Source organism: Peromyscus eremicus, chromosome 6 (genome assembly GCF_949786415.1).
Source record: "Peromyscus eremicus chromosome 6, PerEre_H2_v1, whole genome shotgun sequence".
In the NCBI taxonomy this organism is placed as follows: domain Eukaryota; kingdom Metazoa; phylum Chordata; class Mammalia; order Rodentia; family Cricetidae; genus Peromyscus; species Peromyscus eremicus.
The window spans coordinates 12,861,968-12,884,874 of record NC_081421.1 but is presented as its reverse complement, the minus strand read 5'-3'; the positions used below and the strand labels follow the sequence as shown (position 1 = coordinate 12,884,874).

General features: G+C 38.4%; 1 protein-coding gene across 1 annotated transcript; it reads left to right on the top strand.

The window, feature by feature from the left end:
- The first annotated feature begins 333 nt into the window (after positions 1-333).
- Slc25a31 (solute carrier family 25 member 31) lies at positions 334-16,778 on the top strand. Its single transcript, XM_059265180.1, has 6 exons — positions 334-583; positions 7,484-7,611; positions 10,424-10,541; positions 11,658-11,812; positions 13,237-13,362; positions 15,916-16,778. Exons 1-6 carry the CDS (start codon positions 352-354, stop codon positions 16,114-16,116), a joined length of 960 nt encoding a protein of 319 aa, XP_059121163.1. The 5' UTR covers positions 334-351; the 3' UTR covers positions 16,117-16,778.
- Positions 16,779-22,907: the final 6,129 nt, after the last annotated feature.

Here is a 22,907-nt window from a genome sequence, read left to right as displayed (position 1 = left end):
AGCGGGAGGTAAACTAACTGCAAACTGAATCAGATGTGCTTAATCACAGCGTGCAGTGGGTTGAAAGATCTTCTGCCCAGCAGGAGCACTCAACGCCACCCCCACTCCCCCCACCTCGCCTCCGACCAGCAGCTGTACACTGCGCACGCGCACCTGGAAACACGTGTTGGGGTCACGTGCGCCACGCCAGGCCGTTGGGCGCGCCTGCGCAGCTCTTCGGCCTGCACCGGATGCGCTGTTCTCCCGGCATCCTTAGCGCAGCTTTCCCGCCAGGGTAAAGCCGAGTCGGTTTTCCGGTCGTCGTCATTGTCGCTTAGGTGTTGGTGTGGTGTTGTCCGACTTGTGTCCAACATGTCGAGCGAACCCTCCAAGAAGTCTTCAAAGAAGGTGCTGTTTGACCCCATGTCCTTCGTGAAGGACCTGATGGTCGGCGGGGTCGCGGCCGCAGTGTCGAAGACAGCGGTGGCACCCATCGAGCGGGTGAAGCTGTTGCTGCAGGTGCAGGCGTCCTCCAAGCAGATCAGCCCCGAGGCGCGCTACAAGGGCATGGTGGACTGCCTGGTGCGCATTCCACGCGAGCAGGGTGCGTATGGTGCCACACTCGGCCTCTTCGTCCTGGACACGGGTGAGGGTGAGGGCTGACTCCAGAAACGGTGGCCCAAAGAGAAAGGGGGTCACCCACAGCAGGAGTGGCATAGGAGAGGTGGTCCGGGGGAAAGGGGCTCATCCGGAAGAGGCTGACCCAGAGAAAAGGGGGTCACCTAGAGGAGGGATCGTACACGGGAGAAGGTGACCAGAGGGGATTATCTAGAGGAAGAAAGTGACACGGCAGGGAAAAAAAAAAAAAAAAAAAAAAAAAAAAAAAAAAAAAAAAAGAGCCGAGCTGTGGTGGCGCACGCCTGTAGTCCCAGCATTCGGGAGGCAGAGGCAGGTGGATCTCTGTGAGTTCGAGCCAGCCTGGTCTACAGAGCGAGATCCAGGACAGGCATCAAAACTACACAGAGAAATCCTGTCTCAAAAAAAAAAAAAAAAAAAAGGTGACACGCCAGAAAGGGGGTCATCTCGAAAAGGGAGTCATTTAGGGGGCAGGGTGACAGCAAAAGGAGCGATCCAGAGGAATCTTCTAGATCAGGGAGTCATCCAGAGAAGAGGTGACCCAGAGGACAGGTTTACCCAGAGGAAGGGGTGATCCTGAGGAAGAGGATTGACTCAGTGGAAGGGGGGTCATTCAGAGAAGGGGTATCCCAGGGGAAAGAGATCATCCAAAGAAGGGGCCACTCAAAGGGTAGGGTGACACCAGAAGAGGTGGTGCAGAGGAATTGGGTTACTCAGTGGAAAGGGGTGTGTTTTCCAGAGAAGGGGTGACCCAGAGAAAGGAGTGATGCAAAAGAGAGGAGAGGGTCAATCAGAAAAGGGTATGTAGGGTGGAGGTAGCTGCCAGCTTAACCTAGCAGATGTTTTTGTTTGTTTGTTTCTTGGTTTTGGGGGTGGTGGTGGTGGTGTTTTGGTGAGTGTGCAGGAGCACTGTTTTTTGAGACAGGGTCTATGTAGCCCTTGCTAGCCTGGAATTCTTTATGTAGACCAGGCTGGCATTGAATTTGAGTTGATCTTCCTGCCTGTTTTTGAGAGTCCTGAGATTACGGGTGTGTTTCTTAACCTGCCAGAATTTAGTGTCTTGACGCATCAAACAGGCATTCCCAATGCCAAGAAGGCCTTAAATGTATCCTGTTTGCAGGTGAGACCCGAGCCTGCCCTTTCCATGTAGGTCTGTTACATCAGTATTTGTACTTTGAGTACACTTGTGCCTGGCCCAGGAAAAAAAAAAGAGTGTATGACTTCCAAGGGCGCAAGATGCTTTATGTTAATTAGTATTCAAGTGGCTTAGCTGTTTCTTGAAGTTGTAAGCTTTTGAGAAGTACAAATACAGGTGCATTATAGCCTCTGTATTCTGATGCTTAATTGGCAAAAAGCTCTGCTTATTCCGAGAACCACTGAAGACCAGGCCTTCCAACAAGGCAGTCTTCTCTGTGCAGAATGTCAGAGTAGGCTAAAACTCAGCAATCATGACAAATGGTGTTTTAATGTAACTTCTAAGAACATTTATTAAAAACGTACTTTGTGCGTCTTCATGTTTGCATTCATGCATGCCATGGCATAAATGTGGAGTCAGAATGGCAGGCAGGAGTCACTTCTCACCTTGCACTCTGTGAGTGTCCTGGGGGTAGAACTCAGGTCATGGGGCTTGACAGCAGGCGCTCTACCTGTTGAGTCCTAACATGATTTTAAAATCAGAGTTAAAACAGGAAAACAGCAGCAACAGCACTAAGCAAAATACAAATAAACTGTGGAATCAGTATTACTTTAGTTTCTTTTTTCTTTTTAGGTATGGAACTTTTTATTAATACTGAAATGATTTGATAAAATGAACAATGAAAGCCCTTCATGGGCCGTTGCTGAAAATGGTTCTGTTGAAAAACCTGTACAAACTTTAAAAAAGAAAATAGATTTATCATTTATTCAAAGCAGGAAATGAAGTGGCTTCGACTCCAGAGCTATCCTTTCTTTTGCTGCTAGGTCTGTGGTAGCATTTTCCCAAAGTAAAACAATAGAACAGTCTCTATCTGAGTGTGGTATTGCTTAAGCTAAAATGTTGGGGAACAGCCTGGGCAGCATACTCAGACACACCATTTGAAAAAAGGAAATGGGGATTTGAGGAAGATACTTTATTTCTCGAGATGTGGTTACAACTATTCTTGAGTATTGAGTAGAATATAGGGCTTAAGAGTGAAATCTTAAGCCGGGCGGTGGTGGCGCACGCCTTTAATCCCAGCACTCGGGAGGCAGAGCCAGGCGGATCTCTGTGAGTTCGAGGCCAGCCTGGGCTACCAAGTGAGTTCCAGGAAAGGCGCAAAGCTACACAGAGAAACCTTGTCTCGAAAAACCAAAAAAAAAAAAAAAAAAAAAAGAGTGAAATCTTAGGCACTATCTAAACTATCTCTAGAATACCCATCTGCAGGGGGGCAAGATGGTTCAGTGTTAAGAGCATTTGTTCTCGAGTAGAGAGGATTTGGGTCTGGTTCTCATCACCCATATGGCAGCTCACAACCGCCTGGGATGCCATCTTCTGTCTTTGGTGGGCACCAGGCATGCACATGGTGCAGATACATAAATACAAGCAAAACACTCATACACATAAAATAACTAACTTTTCATTTTTTTTAAATAAGCTTTCACTATATAGCTCTGGCTGGAACTCAATATGTAGACCAGGCTGGCCTCAAACTCAGAGATCCCTCTGCCTTTGCCTCCCAAGTGCTGGGATTAAAGGCATACACCACCATACCTGGCTTACAACTAATTAAAAAAAAAATAGACTGCCTGTATGGAGGCAGGGATAGGATGATAACAAGTTCAAGGGCCTGCCAAGGCTATGTTTGGAGGCCTATTTCAAAAAAGGAAGTGGCCAATCTATCTGTTTTTACTGTGTCTGCTTTAAATATTTAGGTAAAGTGTTCTAGTCAGGTTGTGCTTCCCAAAGCTAATGTAATTGTATTTTAAATATTTTTGAGGGGCTTTTTCTGAAACTTTAAAAACAAGTTTCTTGATTTTTTTTTAAAATATAACTCCTGAAATATGACTCCTGTACTTGAGTTAATGCTATATATTTTTTCTGGTCTTCATTATCTTTACTTTTCAAGATATAGTCATAAGCAGAACTTTGAGAAATTTTTTGTTCTTATATGTGGGTTATTGTTACTAAAACATAAGGCTAACTCACAGCAGGGAGAATATTGCCATCTAGAGGCATTTTTGAAGTGTTATGGGGAAGTTTTGTGTGTACAATTCAGAGGAGTATAATCCTAAATCACAATAACATGGAATGCAAGGGTCAGAAGGACTCCGGAAAGTTCTAGGAACACCTGACCTGCTGCTTAGTAAGATCTTCTCTCAGAAAGAAAGGAGGGAAGAAGGACCCACTGTTGGTTTCAAATGTGATGCTCTTTCGGGGTCTCATGTTAGTTTAAGGGTATCTTTGTCATGAAAATTTCAGTTGTATTTGGTATGTTAACCAAAGCTACAAGACTCTTCTGTTCTTTTGTGAGATGAACATCTGTTACAGTAATCAGAATTACAGTGAATAACTCATGATCTGAATTAGCTAGCCATTTCCAAAGTGATCAAATGTGTGCGTCAGTCATGTATAAAATGGGAAGACCAGTCAGTGCCTTTCTCATGTGACTGCAAACCAGTTTCTTGTTTTTATTTTTTTTTAATTAATGTCCCTTGATAAGTTGGAAAGATACCTACAAAAATGTGCTTTCTGAACCTTTTAAAATTGAGCTTAACATTTGCCAGTAGTGTCAATGCATTATTATGGCTGTGGTCCAGAAAATTAAATCTTACTTAGCGTCATTTACACAGTCAGGTTCACTCTCTGAATTCTTTCTTCCAGAGGTCAGACTCTGAGAAAACAAATGTGTAGCTGTTTCTGAAAGTTTTTATTAACTAATAAGAATTTAAGTTCCACTAAAAATACTCCAAAAAAGATTTACACCATCCTCAGAAGTTTAGCACAACTCTTAAAAAGCAAGAAATACTCCCTTATAATTTGATTAAATTCTTCATGTTTAATTTTTTTTTTGTACTTTCCTTGCACTTGACAGTTGCTCCCCCCCCTTTTAGACCCTGTCTCTGTGTAGTTCTAGCTGGCCTCAAATACTGGAGTAAATAAAGCTGTGCACTTCCACACCTGAAAATTGGCCTTCTTTGCACAGGAAGCATATGCATGATCAAAGTGTTTGTCGGCATGCGAGTTATTCTGTCAGACTGCTTGTGTTTCGATTCTAATTCTCTATTGTTACAAGTTAGACTGAACAAATCCTCTGTGCCCTATAAGCTGTTGTAACCGAAAACTTCGCCTGGATAAGGGAGAAAATGCTACTCCTTAGTGGTAGGTAATGGTGATAAATGAGTTCAAGGAGAAGTGTCTAGCAAATAACTATTTTTCTTGTTATTGCTTCAAAAATTATTTCTCTAGCTTTTTTGACATTATACATTTACCATGTACAGGAGAATGTTTTTGTATGTGTGTTATCCTGATAACCACAACCAAGCAAACTAACTTATTAATCACCATATATAATGAAAACATTTTGTATGTTTTTAGAATTTTTATGATTTACTCTTTTAGAAAACTTGAATTATACACCAGTAGTTTCAATGATAGTCACCATCCTGTGGATCCCCAGTTCTGCGACCCATCTCATCCCAGTGGGAGCTGTTTGCTTACTTTCATAAGTTTGTCCCATTTGCTTTAAAAAAAAAAAAGCTCCCATACTTTGTGTTAGATACCCAAAACTTACTCACCCCACATAACCAACATGTCACTTTTCCCAGACCACTCCTGCTGAGCCTCTGGGAACCACCATTCTACTGTCTTCTTCTGTTAGATGTTTTTAGATTCTTCATGTCAGTGATACTGTGTGACGTTTTTCTTTCCATGCCTTCCTATTTCATTAAGCGTAATATCCTTCAGGTTCATTTCTTTTTATTGAAAATAAATTCTCATATACAATACATCCTGACCACAGTTTCTCCTCGCTCTCACTCCTCCCCACCTCCCCTCTCCCCCAGATCCACTCCCCTTCTGTTTCCTCTTCAGAAGAGAGCAGGCCTCCAAGAGATGACAAACAAACAGGACTAAACAAGATACAATCAGATACTGGACAGGGCAACCCAGTAAGAGGAAAAGAGACAGAGACACAGCTGGGCAGTGGTGGTGCACACCTTTAATCCCAGTACTAGAGAGTACACCTACTCTGGTCTAAAAAACCACCATGCTACATAGACTCAGAGGACCTGGTGTAGACCCTGGCAGGCCCTGTGCTTGTCACTTCAGTCTCTGTGAGCCCATGTGAGCCCTGCTTAGTTGTTTTGATAGACCATATTCTTCTGGTGTCCTATCTCCTCTGACTCCTGCAATATTTCCTCCCTCTCTTCCCCAATCTCTGAGAGGAGGGACCAATGGAGACCTCTAATGTATACTCTTTCCACAAAATGTCTGGCTGCATGTCTCCACACCAGTATCCTCAGGTTCTTAGCTGCAAGTGCCAGGACTTTTCTTTTAAGGGTCGGTAATTCCATTGTTTATATATTCTACATTTTCTTAAGTTATCTGCTGATATGTGCTTAGGCTGACCCTGTATCTTAGCTAATGTGTGTAGCACTGCACATGCATATGCTTCAACATTCTATTTCAGTTCCTCCATAGATGGACTCAGGAGTGGGATTGTGGACCCTATGGTAGTTCTGCTTTTAGTTTTGCAGAGAATCTCATACATTAAACATGGTTCTTTTCCCTACATACTTAACTAATATTTTTGTCTTTTTGATGGTAGCTGTTCTAACAGATACAAAATAACTGTGGTTTTAATTTGCATTCTCCCCATTTTCAAGTCCTGGATAAGGAAACATTTCATTTTATTAAATCACTGTGTTTTGAATGTTTATTTTTAAGGGCCTGATTTGGGGCATTCTCAGATTGGGACTGAAGATACCCTATTCAAAGTACACAGTCAAAGCACTTGACAGTTTGCCATCAAGATTATGGAAGAGTTAAGTGTCATTTTCTAGGGGAGCTCTGGACTATAAGGATAGCTCTGGATTCCAAGTCCCATGATGGCTGAATCATGAGGGTTGGGCAGTCAGTTCATGGAGAACTGAGGTGGGGGATTAATACTTGAACAGACTAGGAGAGACTACCTATAATTTTGTTTGTTTGTTTTTGTTTTTTTCAAGACAAGATTTCTCTGTGTAGCTTTGTCCTGGAACTCACTCTGTAGCCCAGACTGGCCTTGAACTCACAGGGATCCTCCTGCCTCTGCCTCCCGAGTGCTGGGATTAAAGGCATGCACCACCACCACCCAGCTGAGAGACTACCTTGAGATAAAATGGATCGACTCCTCTTCCACCACCGAGCATCCCCCTTCTCCCTTTTCTGTAAATTCCAGCCCCCCTTCAAAATGGCTTTGCCCTGGAGGAGATTGGAATGGGGGGCGGGCTGGGGGGAAGGTGAGGGGGGCTGGAGGGGGGAAATCAAAAAAATAAATAAATAAAATTAAAAAAAAAAAAAAAAAAAAAAAAAAAGAAGAAGATAGAGGGTTTCTGTTACCCCTTTTAATGTTCATTGTATGTATAGTTCAGTAAGTGGATCTGTTTGTTTGGTGCAGTGTACTAACATAACGGCTTTATTACTGTAGGAAATGGCATCAAGGTTTGGGGATGAGGCGGGAGGTTATTAGTGAGCTCTGCTTTTTTCCCATTGATGAGTCCTGTTTTCTTTAGCTGATACTTTTGATAAGTTTTTTAGGTGAACAAAATTGGGATGAGCTGCATAGTTAATGCTGCAGTTTCTTCCTTCAGTAGGAATGTGAAAACACATTCTTTACTAATGCAAAATGGATTTATGTGTTTGATTCTGTAGGTTTTTTAAGTTATTGGCGTGGCAATTTGGCAAATGTTATTCGATACTTTCCAACACAAGCTTTAAACTTTGCTTTTAAGGACAAATATAAACAACTATTCATGTCTGGAGTTAATAAAGAAAAACAGGTAATTATGTTTCAATATGTCTAAAATTTTCTAAGAAACTATTGAATTTGTATTACCTATAATGTCTTATTTAGAGTGAAGGTACTCTGGTAGATGTAAAAATAATAAAAATGGAACACATTAAATGTTGACAAGTTAGCATGTATATTGTTATGAAAATATATAAAAATTATATTAGCTTCAACAATGTTCCTGAAATCTCTTAGCTTCAATAACTAAGGGATTATTAGTCTCAAGGCATTATTCCCCAGAGTAAATATTAAATGTAATTCTTACCTTATAATTACTGCTCTCATAAGCATAAAGAAACAGCCATCAGGTTTGTATTACCTACCACTGGGGTTGCTTATTCCCTAAAGAAGTGAATTGTTTTTCTTTTATGGAAATGAAGCGTAAGAGGAGTTTCTGGAGTGTAGTTCAGTAGTAGAGCACATGCTTTGCATGTGTAGGACTGTGGGTTTAATCTCCAGCACAGAAGCTAAGACAAGAAAGGTCAAGCCAAGAGAAAATTATGTAATAAACAGATGGAGGAAGCCTGGGGAGATAGTTTAGTGGACAGAATATTTGCTGCACAAGCAGGATCTGAGTTTAAACTTTACAACACATATTTGAAAAAGAATTGGTGGTATGCACCTATAATCCTCATGCTGGAGAAGGGAGGCATGAGGCCTGGGGCCTTCTGGCCAGTCTGCCTAGTCTAATCAGTGAGCTCTGGGTGAATAAGAGACCCTGACTCCCCACACCCCCCCTACCCCAAAAATGCAAGGTATATAGCACCTGAGGAATGACACCCAAAGTTGTCCTCTGGCCTTCACATGAACACACACACACACACACACACACACACACACACAAAAAAAAAAAAAAAAAAAAAACAACATAGCAAACAGAAGATATGTAAGGGTATGAGAGGTTTAATAACATAGTAAACTTTTTAATAACTAGGAATAGACTAAAAAGTACAGTAAATATGTAAGCCTTTATCACCATCATACCAAAAAGAAGGATACACCAAAAAGGACATGAGAAGGTAATACCCTTGATGAGCATGGATGAAAGAAAAAAACCTTCAGCAGAATTCTAGCTTAGGAAATCCATCAGCATGTCAGAAAGAAAAGCAAGTATTCCTTATGACCAAGTGGGACTCATTCCAGAGGTGCAAGAGTGGCATAACTTACATGTGTGTAATTTAAAGTTCAAGGTTACTCTCACAGTGATCTTTGGTGGACTTTCTTTAGGTCAGAGGATCTTAACTTGGGATCCATGCTATGTGAACACTACCTGTAACACCAGATGTTTATGTTTATACATATGTGACTTCTTCCCCCACCTCCTGGGAATGAGTATCTCTAAATTTAAAAAAACTTCAAATATCAAATATCAAAAAATGAATAACATTTCCATTTCTACTCTTACTAACTGCAAAGACTTCCTATTTTCTCATGTCAGATTCGTAAGAAAGTCTGGCCCAGCTCATTGTTTTCTGCCAGATTTCTGTGGGTTAGTTACCTACCCCAGTGTCACATGTAATCTTCTGATACAATTGGCTGTCTGTGATTATGTAACATGATACACAGTAGTACAGGTGCATTTCACTTAAAAGGATCCACAAGAATCTGGAAATAGTAAGTTTCATTACATATATACTCATTAAAACAACTATTTATTGAGCATGTGTCTCTGGGCAAAGTCCCATGACTTGCTCTGTAAAAAAACAGATGACCTAAGAATCTGGCTTCCAACCAATGAAAACAACTGGTTGATAGATAAAATCAAATGTGTCCATCCATATAGCACTATCATTTGACAGTTAAACAGGATTAAGTGTAGTAATAGATGTTGTTACATGAATCAACCTTGAAAGCATTATCCAATGAAAGAAAACCACCACAAATAATTACAAATTGTGTTATTTCGTTCATATGGCATCTCCAAATTATTAATACTATAGAAATAGAAATATTAATAGGTCAGGGAGTTAGGGAAGATATAGAATTTCTTTGGAGGTCATAAAAATGTTTTAAAACTGGTGATGATTATTCAACTCTGTGAATCCAACCATTGTTGAATTGTATTCAAGGATAAATTGTATGAAGTGTGAATTGTATTTATACTAAGTAAGAATAATCTTGGCCTCAAGAATTATAATCTGAAGGAGTGTAAGTATATATAAATAACTACAGTTGAAAAAGTTTTAAGTACAGTTTTAAAATAAAAGTCTGGAATGTAGTGACACATTTTGAATCCTGGTCCTTTGATTCATCTTTAATATTCATAGGAAGAGGATATGGTTATAGACAGTTTTACAGGGCTGGAGAGGAGAGAGGTCATGGAAGAAGTAGAAGTTAAAGCATGATGGCAACAATTGTTTTTGTTTACGAAAAGCAATGGGCAGGGCATTCTAGGCCAAGATGAAATCAGGAATTTCAAAGCAGTCTAAAACTTAAAACTAATTTTAGAAATATTAGGGCTAATGTAGCAGGAGACTGAATTTGACTAGAATATTTTTACTTAACTCTTTTGTGGTTACAAAGGCCTTGTATCTTGCATTTTCCTTAACAGCCCCAATTTAGATAATCTGTTCTATTCCCATAAGCCCATGATGCTGTCCTGGGCTCTATCCCCAGCATGGGAGTAGGATGGTGGGGAGAGGCTGCGTGGATATGAGGGAAACATTTTGCATATGTCATAGATGTTCATAAGAGCAGCTTATAAATATTGGATTACTTTTTAACCTTTGTGAAAATTAGACCAGTTATTTTTGAACAGTCAGGTTCTACAGATTAATGCTTTTTAAATTTGTATATTTCAGTTCTGGAGATGGTTTCTAGCAAATCTGGCTTCTGGAGGGGCTGCCGGAGCAACATCCTTGTGTGTGGTATATCCACTAGATTTTGCCAGAACCCGACTAGGTGTTGATATTGGAAAAGGTACAGTTTTTATTAGTATTAACTCTTCCTTTGTACTTTGAAACATCTATAAACAGTATCAACACTGTTATCAAATATAACAGTTTTTTGAGATTTATTTTTATTTATGTATATGTGTCTGTGTATACAGGTGCTGTTAGAGGCCAGGAGAGGGCATTCAGTCCCCTGGAATTGAAGTTGCAGGCATTAATAATCCATCTAGCATGAGTGCTGGGAACTGAACTCATGTCCTCATAAAAGCAGCAAACACTGTAACCACTGATCCATCCTTCCAGTTCCTAGTCTACAGAATTTATTCTGAATCAGTATGTAGTCATCAGGCTTATAGTATTGCTGTGGATATCGCTCTATATAAATAAAACACTGATTGGCCAGTAGCCAGACAGGAAGTATAGGTGAGACTAACAGAAAGGAAAATTGAGGGAACAGAAAGGCAGAGGGAGAGACCTGCCAGCCACCACCATGACAAGCAAGATGTAAGGTACCAGTAAGCCACGAGCCACATGGCGACTTATAGATTAATAGAAATGGGTTAATCTAAGATAGAAGAAATAGATAACAAGAAGCCTTCCACGACCATACAGTTTATAAGTAATATAAGCATCTGAGTGATTATTTTATACGTGGGTTGTGGGACTTCGGGGCTTGGTGGGACCTGGAGAGAAGCTCTCCAGCTACACAGTATCTTCTTTTTTTTCTTCTTGAAGGAGAAATGGAAATGGGCATTTAACAACAGAGTAAACCCAAAGCTTGCTTGTAACTTGTCTGTTTTTCTCGATAGTTCTGTATGCCTTATTTGTTTATAGTGATTCTCCTTTGGTGAGATTAACAACTCTCACCCTGGAGATTTCCATTGTTTCTCCCAAAATATTTTCTTATAATTTTGATGAAATGTTTCAAGTCAATTTGCTTACTTTGTAAGACATTAATATTTTCAGTTATTTCTTTTAAAATACTTCATGAAACCTTGAATGAATGGGAAGATTATTTGTGTCCTTTAGTTAGAAAATTTTTTGGGTAGAAGTTTCAGATCATTTGACTCTTTAAAATATTTAATTACTTTGATTAAGATGTTTGATGTAAATGTTACTTATAGTTTTCATTGCTTTATTTTAGGTCCTGAGCAACGGCAATTCAAGGGTTTAGGTGACTGCATTATGAAAATAGCAAAGTCAGATGGAATTATTGGTCTGTACCAAGGGTTTGGTGTCTCCGTTCAGGGTATCATTGTTTACAGAGCCTCTTATTTTGGAGCTTATGACACCATTAAGGTAATTTGGTGACTTTAAATGGGTTTATTAGATACATGGTTTGTTCCTTTTATCCTAATTAGTATATTTTAATTAACATATAATTACTTTAATTACATAAACCAAAATCAGTGATAAAATAGAGATGAAATTTCATCTAATCCATTTACTCATGACAATTATGTGACTATATAATTCAGTTAAATTATGACTGTTACGACTGACTTTACATGAACATTTTGTCAACAATGAAGCTTTTAAAGTTTTTGCATCATAAACAGGATGTCATGGAAAGTGTACTGGTTGGGCCTCTGTATCTTCAGCAAATAGTAAGACATGTTCTAACTTTTTTGCTGACTTACATTAATTTTGTTATCACTTTTTATATGCAGATAATCAGTGTGGGAACTAAGGAAGGGCTACTTACACGTGGCTTGGTCCAACCACTGGCCACTGTTAGATTCTGTGCTGTTTTCCAGCTTGCTTTGCAGTTTGCTTTTGCAATGCAGACTTGAATAGCACTTCCATAGTCCAGGAAAAAGAAAGATTATAATAATGGCTGCCATTTTTGAGCTGTTACTTCATTCTACAAACCTTATTAAGTACTCTACAACTTCATGTTATTTTGTAAGTTTAAGACACACGTTTTGAAGATACATAACCTAAGAATTGTTAAGAAATATATTTATTAAATGATAATCAGGAGGTTTTTGCTATTAACCACTGTAGCATGGAATCAATGAAAATATCCTTTTTTTTATCAAAAATTGAGAGGAATTTTATACTAGACTTACATGTTACTCCTCTTTTAATACTATAAATATAGTTAAATATCATTATTGTGGTCTGGAAAGATTACTTTCAGCTTAGTATATTATTGGAAATGGCATCTCAAATGCACAGAATGTAATGTAATTATAGAACATGTCCTGTGCATTCTCCCTTTGCCTTTCTGATATCTCCTGCAGTAGTGACAGTTAGGAATGCTTCTTCACTATGCTTTAAAGTTGCTCATCAAATATCATCAGGTATCTTTTCACTTTTCACCTATACAAGAAATACCTTTTTTTGGTGGTTGAATGCTGACATTTTGTTTAGGTGCCATTGATAATGAGTCTAATTTTAGTAGGAAATATGTTTTATTTCCATAAATCCTGAAGCATCATCATATGTGGACATCACAACTTTTCTTGCTAGTCTGCTGTTATGAACTCCATAAACTAGATTTGGTTTCGACTGTGGTTCCGGATTTTAAATGCAGGGCCTTCTACATGCTAGGCAAGCACTTTACCACCAAGCTACTTTCTCAGCTCCAGATGTTTTTTAATTGCACTTTAAATATTATTTCATCATTCATATATTTATAAAAAAATATCCTTTGAATTAAGAATTTAAGATACTTTGGAAAACTAGATTATTAATTACATGATACATTTTTCTCCTAGGGCTTATTGCCAAAACCAAAGGAAATCCCGTTTCTTATCTCTTTTATCATTGCTCAAATCGTGACTACCTGCTCTGGAATACTCTCCTATCCCTTTGACACAGTTAGAAGACGTATGATGATGCAGGTAATGTATTTATGAGTTTAACTGAATCTATGTCTTACATGCAGATGTAATGTGTTTGAATTTCAGAGACATTTTATCTGGAAGGCAAGTTCGTTTGTCTACGTCCTATATTCCTGCTTGTATTGTTTCCTGATGTAAAAGAGCCAGTAGCCAGCAAAGCCTCTTCCTTTCTGCTGTGAGAACAAACTGCCTTCTTCTTCTGAATTTCTCGGAGTGTGGAGGGGAGTGATAGATTGGATGAATATGTCCATCTTTTAAATTTTTGGAATAAGTATTATTTGATGTGTATAGATGTTTTGCCTTTGTGTATATTTGTGCACCAGCTGTGTGCCTAGTACACAAGGAGGCCAGGAAGAGGGCATTGGATCCCCAGCAACTGGGTTTACAGATGGTTGTGAACCACCATATGAGTTCTGGGGATCAAACTTAGGTCCTTTGAAAGTTCAGCAAGTGTTCTAACTGCTGAGCAATCTCTCCAGCCTTCAGATATCCATCTGAACCAAAATATTTGTAAACAGAGGCTTTTTTGTCCTCCCCAGTCCCACTGCCACTTTTAAAATAGTCACTCAGATGCTTAATATTAATTACAACTTGTTTGGCCTATTGCTCAGGCTTATTACTAATTAGCTCTTACAGCTTAAATTAATCCATGTCTATTAATCTATATTTTGTTGTGTCTTGTGGCTTTACCTGTGCCTTAATACATCTTACTCCTCTGGTGACTGCCTGGCATCTCTCTGGCTCCGCCCTTTTCTCCCTGTCTCTGCTTGGATTTTCTGCCTGACTCTATTTTGCCTTGCTATAGGCCAAAGCAACTTCTTTATTAACCAATGGTAATAAAATATATTTACAGCATACAGAGGGGTTATCCCACAGCGTATTACCTCAAGTAAAGTAAACTCAGTTATAGGCCATTAGATGATAATTTCCTGTTATGGTATATTTTGATGAAAGTTATATAATCTTTAAGTCAAAGGGTGAAAAAGTAGAATAACCTGTGTTCCAAACATAAAATGCTAAACTTTATGTATTCCATCACTTGCACATTACATTCATTTCTTGAATAAACATTTGAATACTTAGTCTACACTAAGTTCTGGCAATACAAATACAGCCTGCATCCAAACTCATAGTGCTGTACTGAAGACACACAGTTAATGACTGAAAGGAAGTGTGCAGAGGACCTAGGAATGCATAGCAAAGGAATGCACACTGCCTACAGTGATGAGATTCAGCTTCCTGGAAGAAGAGCCCAGTGACTGTTGAGTGGAACCCAGGGACTATGCAGCTTTCCTCGTGACAGTGACTTTGACAGTTGCAGTTCTGAGACACTGATTCTGTAGTTCTAGGATTTATTTTCCTGGAAATTGTAAATTATTTTTTGGTAGGATTAATTTTCTCTGTTTTCTGAGTTTTAAAAATAATTATCATAGAGTTTGTTATATGTTACTTTTTTTTTTTTTATTCTGAAGAGGGTACTAGATCTTGTTAAAGATGATTGTGAGCCACCATGTGGTTGCTGGGAATTGAACTCAGGACCTCTGGAAGAGCAGTCAGTGCTCTTAACTGCTGAGCCATCTCTCCAGCCCCCATATGTTACTTTTTAAAATCTATGATCATCTGCATTTATGTTGTCCTTGACATTTCTAATAATTTGGATGCCATTCTTCTTTTTCTAAAACATTACTTACAGAAAATTTCCCCCAAAATATTTCAAAGAACTGATTTAACTTTTCATTGTTTTCATTATCTTTTAACTTAAAAAATCTTTGTATGTTTGTGTGTTTGCATACTCATGTGCTTATCTGTGTGAGTGCCGGCATGCATATAAAGGTCATAGGACAAGTTCAGGTGTCAGGCCTCACTTTCCACCTTTTGCTTGTGACAGGGTCTCTTGTTTCCCTGCCAGCAGCAGGTTTGCTGGCCCTCACGCTCCCAGGAGTCTCCAGTCTCCACCTCCCACCTTACATAGTAGCCCTGGGACTTCAGGCTTTAAGAGGGTTCTGGGGGTCTGCAGTCGGGTCCTCATGCTTAGAGTAAGCTCTGAGCCACCTCCCCATCATGTGTGCTTGTTTCTACTTCCCTTATGACTTGTGCTTAATCACTGTTCCTACTTTATTTCTTCTTAAATGTTTAAAGCTCATCAGTCTTTTTAGCCCCTTATAAACTTATCACTCATACTGCATCTACAAATTTAATTTAAAGAGTCTGAGGTCATTTGTTTTTCCAGGTTTTCTTAAAAACAAACAAACAAAAAAAATGCTTTTCCTAATCACAATTTTCTAGTGATACTTGCTCTGTATTTTTATAGTTAATTGAAATGTGGTAAGATTAAACCATGATTTATGTGATATCATCCTTTAACATTTGGCAAACCTAGTATATGGTCAGTTTTCAAATGTTTCTGAAAAATGTGGACGTTCTTCACTCCCTCAGTGCAGTATTAAGTATATTCTCACTAATTCAACACAGCATTAATTTTACTCATAGTGCTGATGTCCTAAAATGTCCTAAAAGATAATAAACTAATAGAAAATTGTCTTTTTAACATAGAGTGGCGAGTCTGATCGGCAATATAAAGGAACCATAGACTGCTTTGTGAAAATATACCATCATGAAGGGTCAGCTGCCTTCTTCCGTGGTGCCTTCTCCAACATCCTCCGTGGTACAGGGGGTGCTTTGGTGTTGGTGTTATATGATAAAATCAAAGAATTCCTCAATATTGATATTGGAAGTGGTTCATCAGGAGATTAGATTGAGAAATACATATTTCTAATGTAAAAAGCGTGAAAATTACATAGCTGCCATTTGTGTATATTTTGATAGTGTTACTACTTCAGTGTCTCTTACAGTGTTTATTCTGCAATAAAGAAAAGACTTTTTCAAGATTTTAGTATTAAAAGTCAGAACAAAATGGGTTTTCTTCCCACTTAGACCCAGAATCATTTAGGGAAGCGTTTTATTATAGGTTGTGTATGTTACTTCTGTTAAAAAATTCTTACACTTGTGATGAACACTATATAATGTGAAATCTGAGAAATGAAAGTATCTTGAAATTTGTTTGCTTAGAACAGCTGTAATCCCATCTTTCAGAAATTGTATAGTATGACAAATAGTTTGTAAACATTTATCAAGGGTTGTCATCAGTATCTCTTACATAAATCAGCTTTCTTCTGCAGCAACTGTTAATGGAGCTCCAGCATGACTGTGTTAGCACTTATAGTTCCATAGTTTTGATAAGTACAAATTGTATCATTAAAAAGTTGATAATGACACTATCAAACTATATGAAAAGTATAGAATGGTTTCTTTTCTAATGTTTAGTCTTGCTAATGTTGAGTATATCTTGGAACAAGAAATCTCTCAAACGTTAGACTTTTGTATTCTGTATTGATAATAAAGCAAGTTCAAAACTATTGTAATGAGCCTTTTCTCCCCAACACACACACACACACACACACACACACACACACACACACACACACACACACACTTTTCCTGTAAGCACACTTTTTGTTGATGTGGAGCCGGCTTACATCTAACCAGCAAAAGATGTTCCTCAAGCTGGGCATGGTGGAGTATGCCCATAATCCTAGCACTGTGGGAGACTGAGGCAGGAGGATCCAGAGTTCAAGCCATAGAGATTCATGGATTCATAAAGAGACCCTGTCTCGGAACAAATAGTTCTCTAAGGAGAAGTGATAAGTGCTATTTCTAGGGTTTTGTAGGAGATTCTCATTTCTTCAGAGATGTGAAATAAAAAAGTACATTTGAAATACCCAAGATTTTAAAGTTTTGATGGGTAAAAGAATATTAGGCCAGTGGATATAAGCTATAAAGAAATTTTGTGAGGCTACAAGTTGGTATAATGGAGTAGAAAATCTTCCTGGTGCTTGGGTCAAATATATTTCAGTGACTAGTTTAAAAATATATTGGTAGTGTTACTCAAAGGAAAAATCTCTAAGGAACTTTTAGCATGATTTCTTGTAGTGGTCAGTATAACCCAAGTCATAGAAACAAAAAGGGAAAATATTTTCTTTCAGATTAAAGAAATAAGTAAAACAATGACATTTGGAATAGTTTCCCACATAAAGATGAGCTAAGCTGTTACTACTTATAGAGCCATGCTTAGAGCAAAGAAATCTTTAAAGTTCTAAATGGCATAGGTAAAGAACAAGCTAACCACTATATTACTAGACTACAGTCCTAAGCCTAGAAGGTGTAGTCAGGAGAGAAAAGTTAGATGCTTAGCATCCTAGACTGAGCTGAGCTCTGTATGACACTAAACTGTTATCAGAGATAGTTAAAATAAACAAAATAATATAGACTTCATAAGGAAATAAATTGATAGCAAGACTAGTATTGGCAAAGCACAGCAAAAGTATGCTTAAATGGATACTTTACTAGTGCTGAATTTCTCAGTCTTGTTTGCTAAGTTTTTTTACACTTTTTTTTCTAAAACTCCTAGGAGTTAGAGCAACCTTTTCCCTCCATGGGATATTTGAGTCAATATGCTGACTAAAATTGAACAGTGAATTTAAAATAAGGTGTATAGTTTATGTTCGTGTGTGTTTCAATGGGACTTAGCAAAATGCAATTTATTCAAGTGTTAATGAACATCTGTTTAGTATGTGGACATTATTATTTCAATCAGTTCTATAAAATAGTACTGTGGGAGACATAATTTCTTTTTCTACCAAAAAGGGGGCCTCATTCTTTTTTTTTTTAACTGTTTGAGAATTTCATACATGAATAAAATAATATTTTGAGCAAATGCACTCCCCTCCAAATTCTCCCCTATCCTCATCAGCACTATTCCTTACCGACCAAATTCTTGTACCAGTGTTTTAAACCCACCAAGTCCATTTAGTGAGCATGGGTATAGGACAATCTGCTGGAGCATGGGTAGCCTCTCAGGTGGCTATATCCAGGAAAGAAACTTTCCCCCTCCCCCAGCAGCCACCAATTACCAATAGCTCCTCAGCAGGTGGTGGGACTTAAAGAGCCCCTCCCAAATGCATGCTGGGATTCTAGCTAACTTAATCTTGCGCAAATCATGTGCATGCAGTCACAGCCACTGTGAGTTCATCTGGCGAATACCATTTCACTGCAAACATCTACCTCTTGTTCATAATCTTTCCACCCCCTCTTCCACCTTGATACCTGAACTGCTGGACTGTGATATAGATGTCTCCTTTAGAGCTGTATTAATTGCTCTCCACTGTAAAAAGAACCTTCTCTGAAGATGGTTGAGAGATGCACAAATCCATAGGTCTAGGTAAGAACTGAGGAGGCAGTTTATCATTTTCATTTAGCTAAAATAGTAGTATTAGGTTCTCCAGCAAGGTCCTGTGACATAGCCAGCAACGGGTTGTTGGCCCAGGTAAAGGTATCAGGCAAGAGTTCTGTCTTGTGAAGCTGTCTTTAAATCCTATAGCATTTTCACCACTGTCGCACCAATGGGCATATCTTGTTGGGCCAGTTGTTACTGTGGCTTGCACAGTTCACAGCATGGCAAGTTGATGATATTTCTCCCTGGATAGCATGCATAGCACCTTCCAGCCAGCAGTATGAAAGCTAGCCAAAAAAGATTGAGATTCTAAGTTGATACTAGTTTGATTTCTCCCTATCTTGTGATTAAAGTATGTGTTATCAGCAATAGGGTCTTACCCTCAGTTCCGTAGGGTAACCAAAAACAGTGCAATAACCTGTAAAGTTTGGGGGAATCTCTGAGACCCCACTGACAAACAGGTTGAAAAGAGGTAACCCATACCTAGCACTGGAGTTTCTATTAAATAGCCTGTGGTGTCTGAAGGAGGCATTGCTCCTTGTTACAGACTAACTCCATTTAAAGTCAGTCTCTCTCTCTCTCTCTCTCTCTCTCTCTCTCTCTCTCTCTCTCTCTCTCTCTCTCTCTCTCTCGTGTGTGAGTTGTTTTTTTTTTTTTTTTAGGAAGCTTCTATTGTAGTAAGCTTCCATATCCATATGGCATTTTCTAAGACCTTTAGTGTTAGTTATAACTTACCATGATTACTCCTCTGCCCTGCCCTCTCATTCCCCACCCCATTTAACCCTTCCTGTTCCACATTCTCTTTTCCCTACTCATACCCATGTGTATTCTCTGTCCCCCTTTCCATGAAATCTACCCTGCCATTGCACCTTACTAGTTTTCCTGCCTTTTATGGGTACTCCGATTCAGATACACATACTTGATTTAAATCTAACATCCACATATAAGAAAGAAGATGTCGTATTTGTCATTCTGGATCTAGTATACCTCCTTTGAATGATTATTTCTAGCTCCATCCATTTACCTGCAAATTTCACCATTTTATTTTTCTTCTTTACAACAGAATAATATTCCAACAGCACATTTTCATTATCCATTTAGCAGGTGATGGATATCTAAGCTGTTTCCATTTCTTGGCTATTGCAAATGTATTAGCAATGAACATGGTTGAACAAGTATCTTTGTAATAGGACAGAGTCCTTTGGGAATAGCAATGGCATAGGTAGAGCATGTGGTCTGTAGATCTAGCTGTTTGAAGAACATCAACATTGATTTCCACGTGGTTGTACACCCACCAACAATAAATAGGTGTTCTCTTTCTCCCACATCTACACTGGCATTTTGTTGTCTTTTGAGGGGAGGTGGGGGGGCTCTTCTGATTGAAGTAATATAAAAATCTGAAAAAAATTTTAATTTACATTTTTCTAATGACTAAATATGTTGAGCGTTAAAAGAATATTTTCAGCCAGTTATATTTCTTCTTTTGAGAACTGTCTAGTTCTATATTCTAATTTTTAATTTGGTTGTTTTCTTGTTGTTTGGTTTTTTTGAGTTCTTTGTATATTCTAGACCCCAACCCTTTGTCAGATATATAATTGATAAAGTTTTTCCCATTCTGAAGACTGCTCTTCATTTGAATGTTTGTCCTTTACTATTCAGAAGCTTTTTTAGTTTAATGAGGCGTCCCATTTGTCAGTTACAGGTCTTGTTCAGGAAATCTTTTTCCTGTGCCTGTAAATTGAAGCATAGACCCTACTTTCTTCTCTGTCAGATTTGGGGTATCAGGTTACATTGAGGTCCTGGATCTATTTGGAGTTGAGTATTTTTCAGGGGAGAAATAAGGATCTAGTTTGATTCTTCTACCGGTAGCTATCCAGTTTGAGAAGCATCATTGGTTTTAGATGCTGTCTTTTTTCCATTGTGTATTTTTGGCCTCAAAGTCAGATGACTATAGTAGCAATGACTTATGTATCTTGGTCCTCAATTGTATTCCACTGATTAGTGTGCTTGTTTTTACACTAGTTCCATACTGGTTTTATTATTATAGCTCTGTAGTATATCTTGAAATCAGGGTGGTGATACCTCTAGCAGCATTTTTATTGTTCAGGACTTTGTTTACTATCCTAGGTCTTTTGTGTTTCTGTATGAATTTTGAGGCGATTTTGTTCAGTTTCTGTGAAGAATTGCATTGGGATTTTGGTGGGGACTGCACTGGTTCTGTAGATTATTTTGATAAATTAGTCATTTTCACAATACTAATCCTACTAATCCACAAACATGGAATGTCTTTCCATTTTGTGTTTTCTTCTGTTTCTTCCTCCAGTGCCTTAAAGTTTTCGTTGTACACATTTTTCACTTCTTGGTCAGGTTTGTTCCAAGGTATTTTTGAGGCAATTGTGAATGGGATTGTTTTCCTGGTTTCTTTCTCACTTGGTTTCTGGTTGGGATATAAGATGGCTGTTGGGTTTTGTGTGCTAATTTTGTATCCCACGACTTCACTGAATGTGTTTATCAGTTGCAGAAGTTTTCTTGTAGTCATGTCATCTGCAGATAAGGATACTTTGGCTTCCTTTATATCTTCTTTACCTCCTCTTACCTTGCTGCTGTAGGTACAACTTCAAGTACTGAGGCTGGAATAATGGCCCCGTGGCTCCATGGGGCCTCACAACCATCTGTTACACCAGTTCAGGGAATCCAATGCCTTGGTCTGACCTCTATGGACACCAGGATGCACATGTAGGCAAATCACCTGTATATGTAAATACAAAAAACATTTTTTAAGACTTTAGGTACTAAATTGAAGAAGCCTGAAGAGGGTAGACGTCCTTGTCTTGTTACTGTTTTTAGTAGAAATGCTTAGAACATTTCTGGGTTTGTTTAGATTGTTTCATTATGTTAAGATATCATACTTGCATGTCTCTTGTAGGCCTTAATTCTACAGAACTTTTATCATGAAATGGTGATGGGTTTTTGTCAAATGCCTTGTCTGCATCTAATGAGATGATTATGTAGTTTTCTTCTTGAGTGTGTTCATGTGCTGGATTTTATTTATTGATGTACGTTGAACCAGCCCTGCATCTATGCGATAAAGCTAACTTGATCGTGGTGGATGTGTTTTGGAGTTCAGTTTGGAAGTGTTTCTGCTGCCCTGTGATGAACACAGGAAGATTGGCCTATAATTCTGCTTTTGTAGTTGGGTCTTATCTAGTTTTTGGTATCTGAATAATAATGGCTTCATAAAAAGAACCTGAAAAGTATTCCTGCTTTTTCTATCTTACAGAATCATTTAAGAAGGGTTAATGTTTAAGGAGGGTTTTCTTTGAAGGTCTGGTAGAATTCTCTGTTGAATCCATCTTTCCTGGGCTTTTTTTTTTTTTTTAGTTTGGATTTGGACAAGGGTTATTAATTACTTTCTCTAACTTGTTTATTGTTATGGGTCTGTTTAAAATTTACTTGGTGTGCCAGATTTAACTTTGGTATGTCATATGTATCTATCAATTCATCTATTTAAGATTTTTCAATTATTTTTTTCTTTGGTTTTATTTTTGGAGACAAGGTTTCTCTGTGTATCTCTGGATGTCCTAGAACTCACTCTGTAGACCAGGCTGGTTTCTGTCTCGGAGATCTGTGTGTGTCTGTCTCCTGAGTGCTAGGATTAAAGGCATTTGCCACCATGCCTCTCCAAGGAATATGAATTTCAAAAATCACTGTGATAATCTGAATTTTCTCAGTGTCTGTTGCAATATGTCCTCTCTCATCTCTTAATTTTATTAGTTTGGATTTGCATGCTCACTGTCTTCCTGTCTCCCTCCCTTCCTTTTTCCCTTTTCCTCCTTCCTTTTCCTCGTCTCTCAGTTAATTTAGCTGAAGGTTTGCCAATCTGGTTAATCTTTCAAAGAACCAACTCTTTGTTGGATTCTTGTTTTTGTTTCTATTTCGTTAATTTTGCCTCTCAATTTTGAAGTATTGTTTTATCTGCTGTTTTGAAGTTTTGTTTGCCCTTGTTTTTCTAAGGCCTCCAGGCTCATTACTATTACTTTGAGATTGCTCAGATTTTTTTGATGTAGCCACTTAGCACTTTAAATTTTCCTGTTAGGACTAACTTCATCATGCCTCATAGATTTTGGTTTATTATATTTTCATTTTCATTCAGTTCTAGAATTTAAATTTTTTTCTTCTTGATTTCACTAGTGACCCAATTATCATTCATTGCGCTATGTAGTCTGAGTGAGTTTGTGTGTTTACACTCCAGTTT

Coding starts and splice junctions, on each gene's coding strand:
- Slc25a31 (XM_059265180.1), top strand. CDS start 352: ATGTCGAGCGAACCCTCCAAGAAGTCTTCAAAGAAGGTGCTGTTTGAC. Junction 584..7,483: donor GCGCATTCCACGCGAGCAGG/GTGCGTATGGTG, acceptor TTGATTCTGTAG/GTTTTTTAAGTTATTGGCGT. Junction 13,363..15,915: donor GAAGACGTATGATGATGCAG/GTAATGTATTTA, acceptor TTTTTAACATAG/AGTGGCGAGTCTGATCGGCA.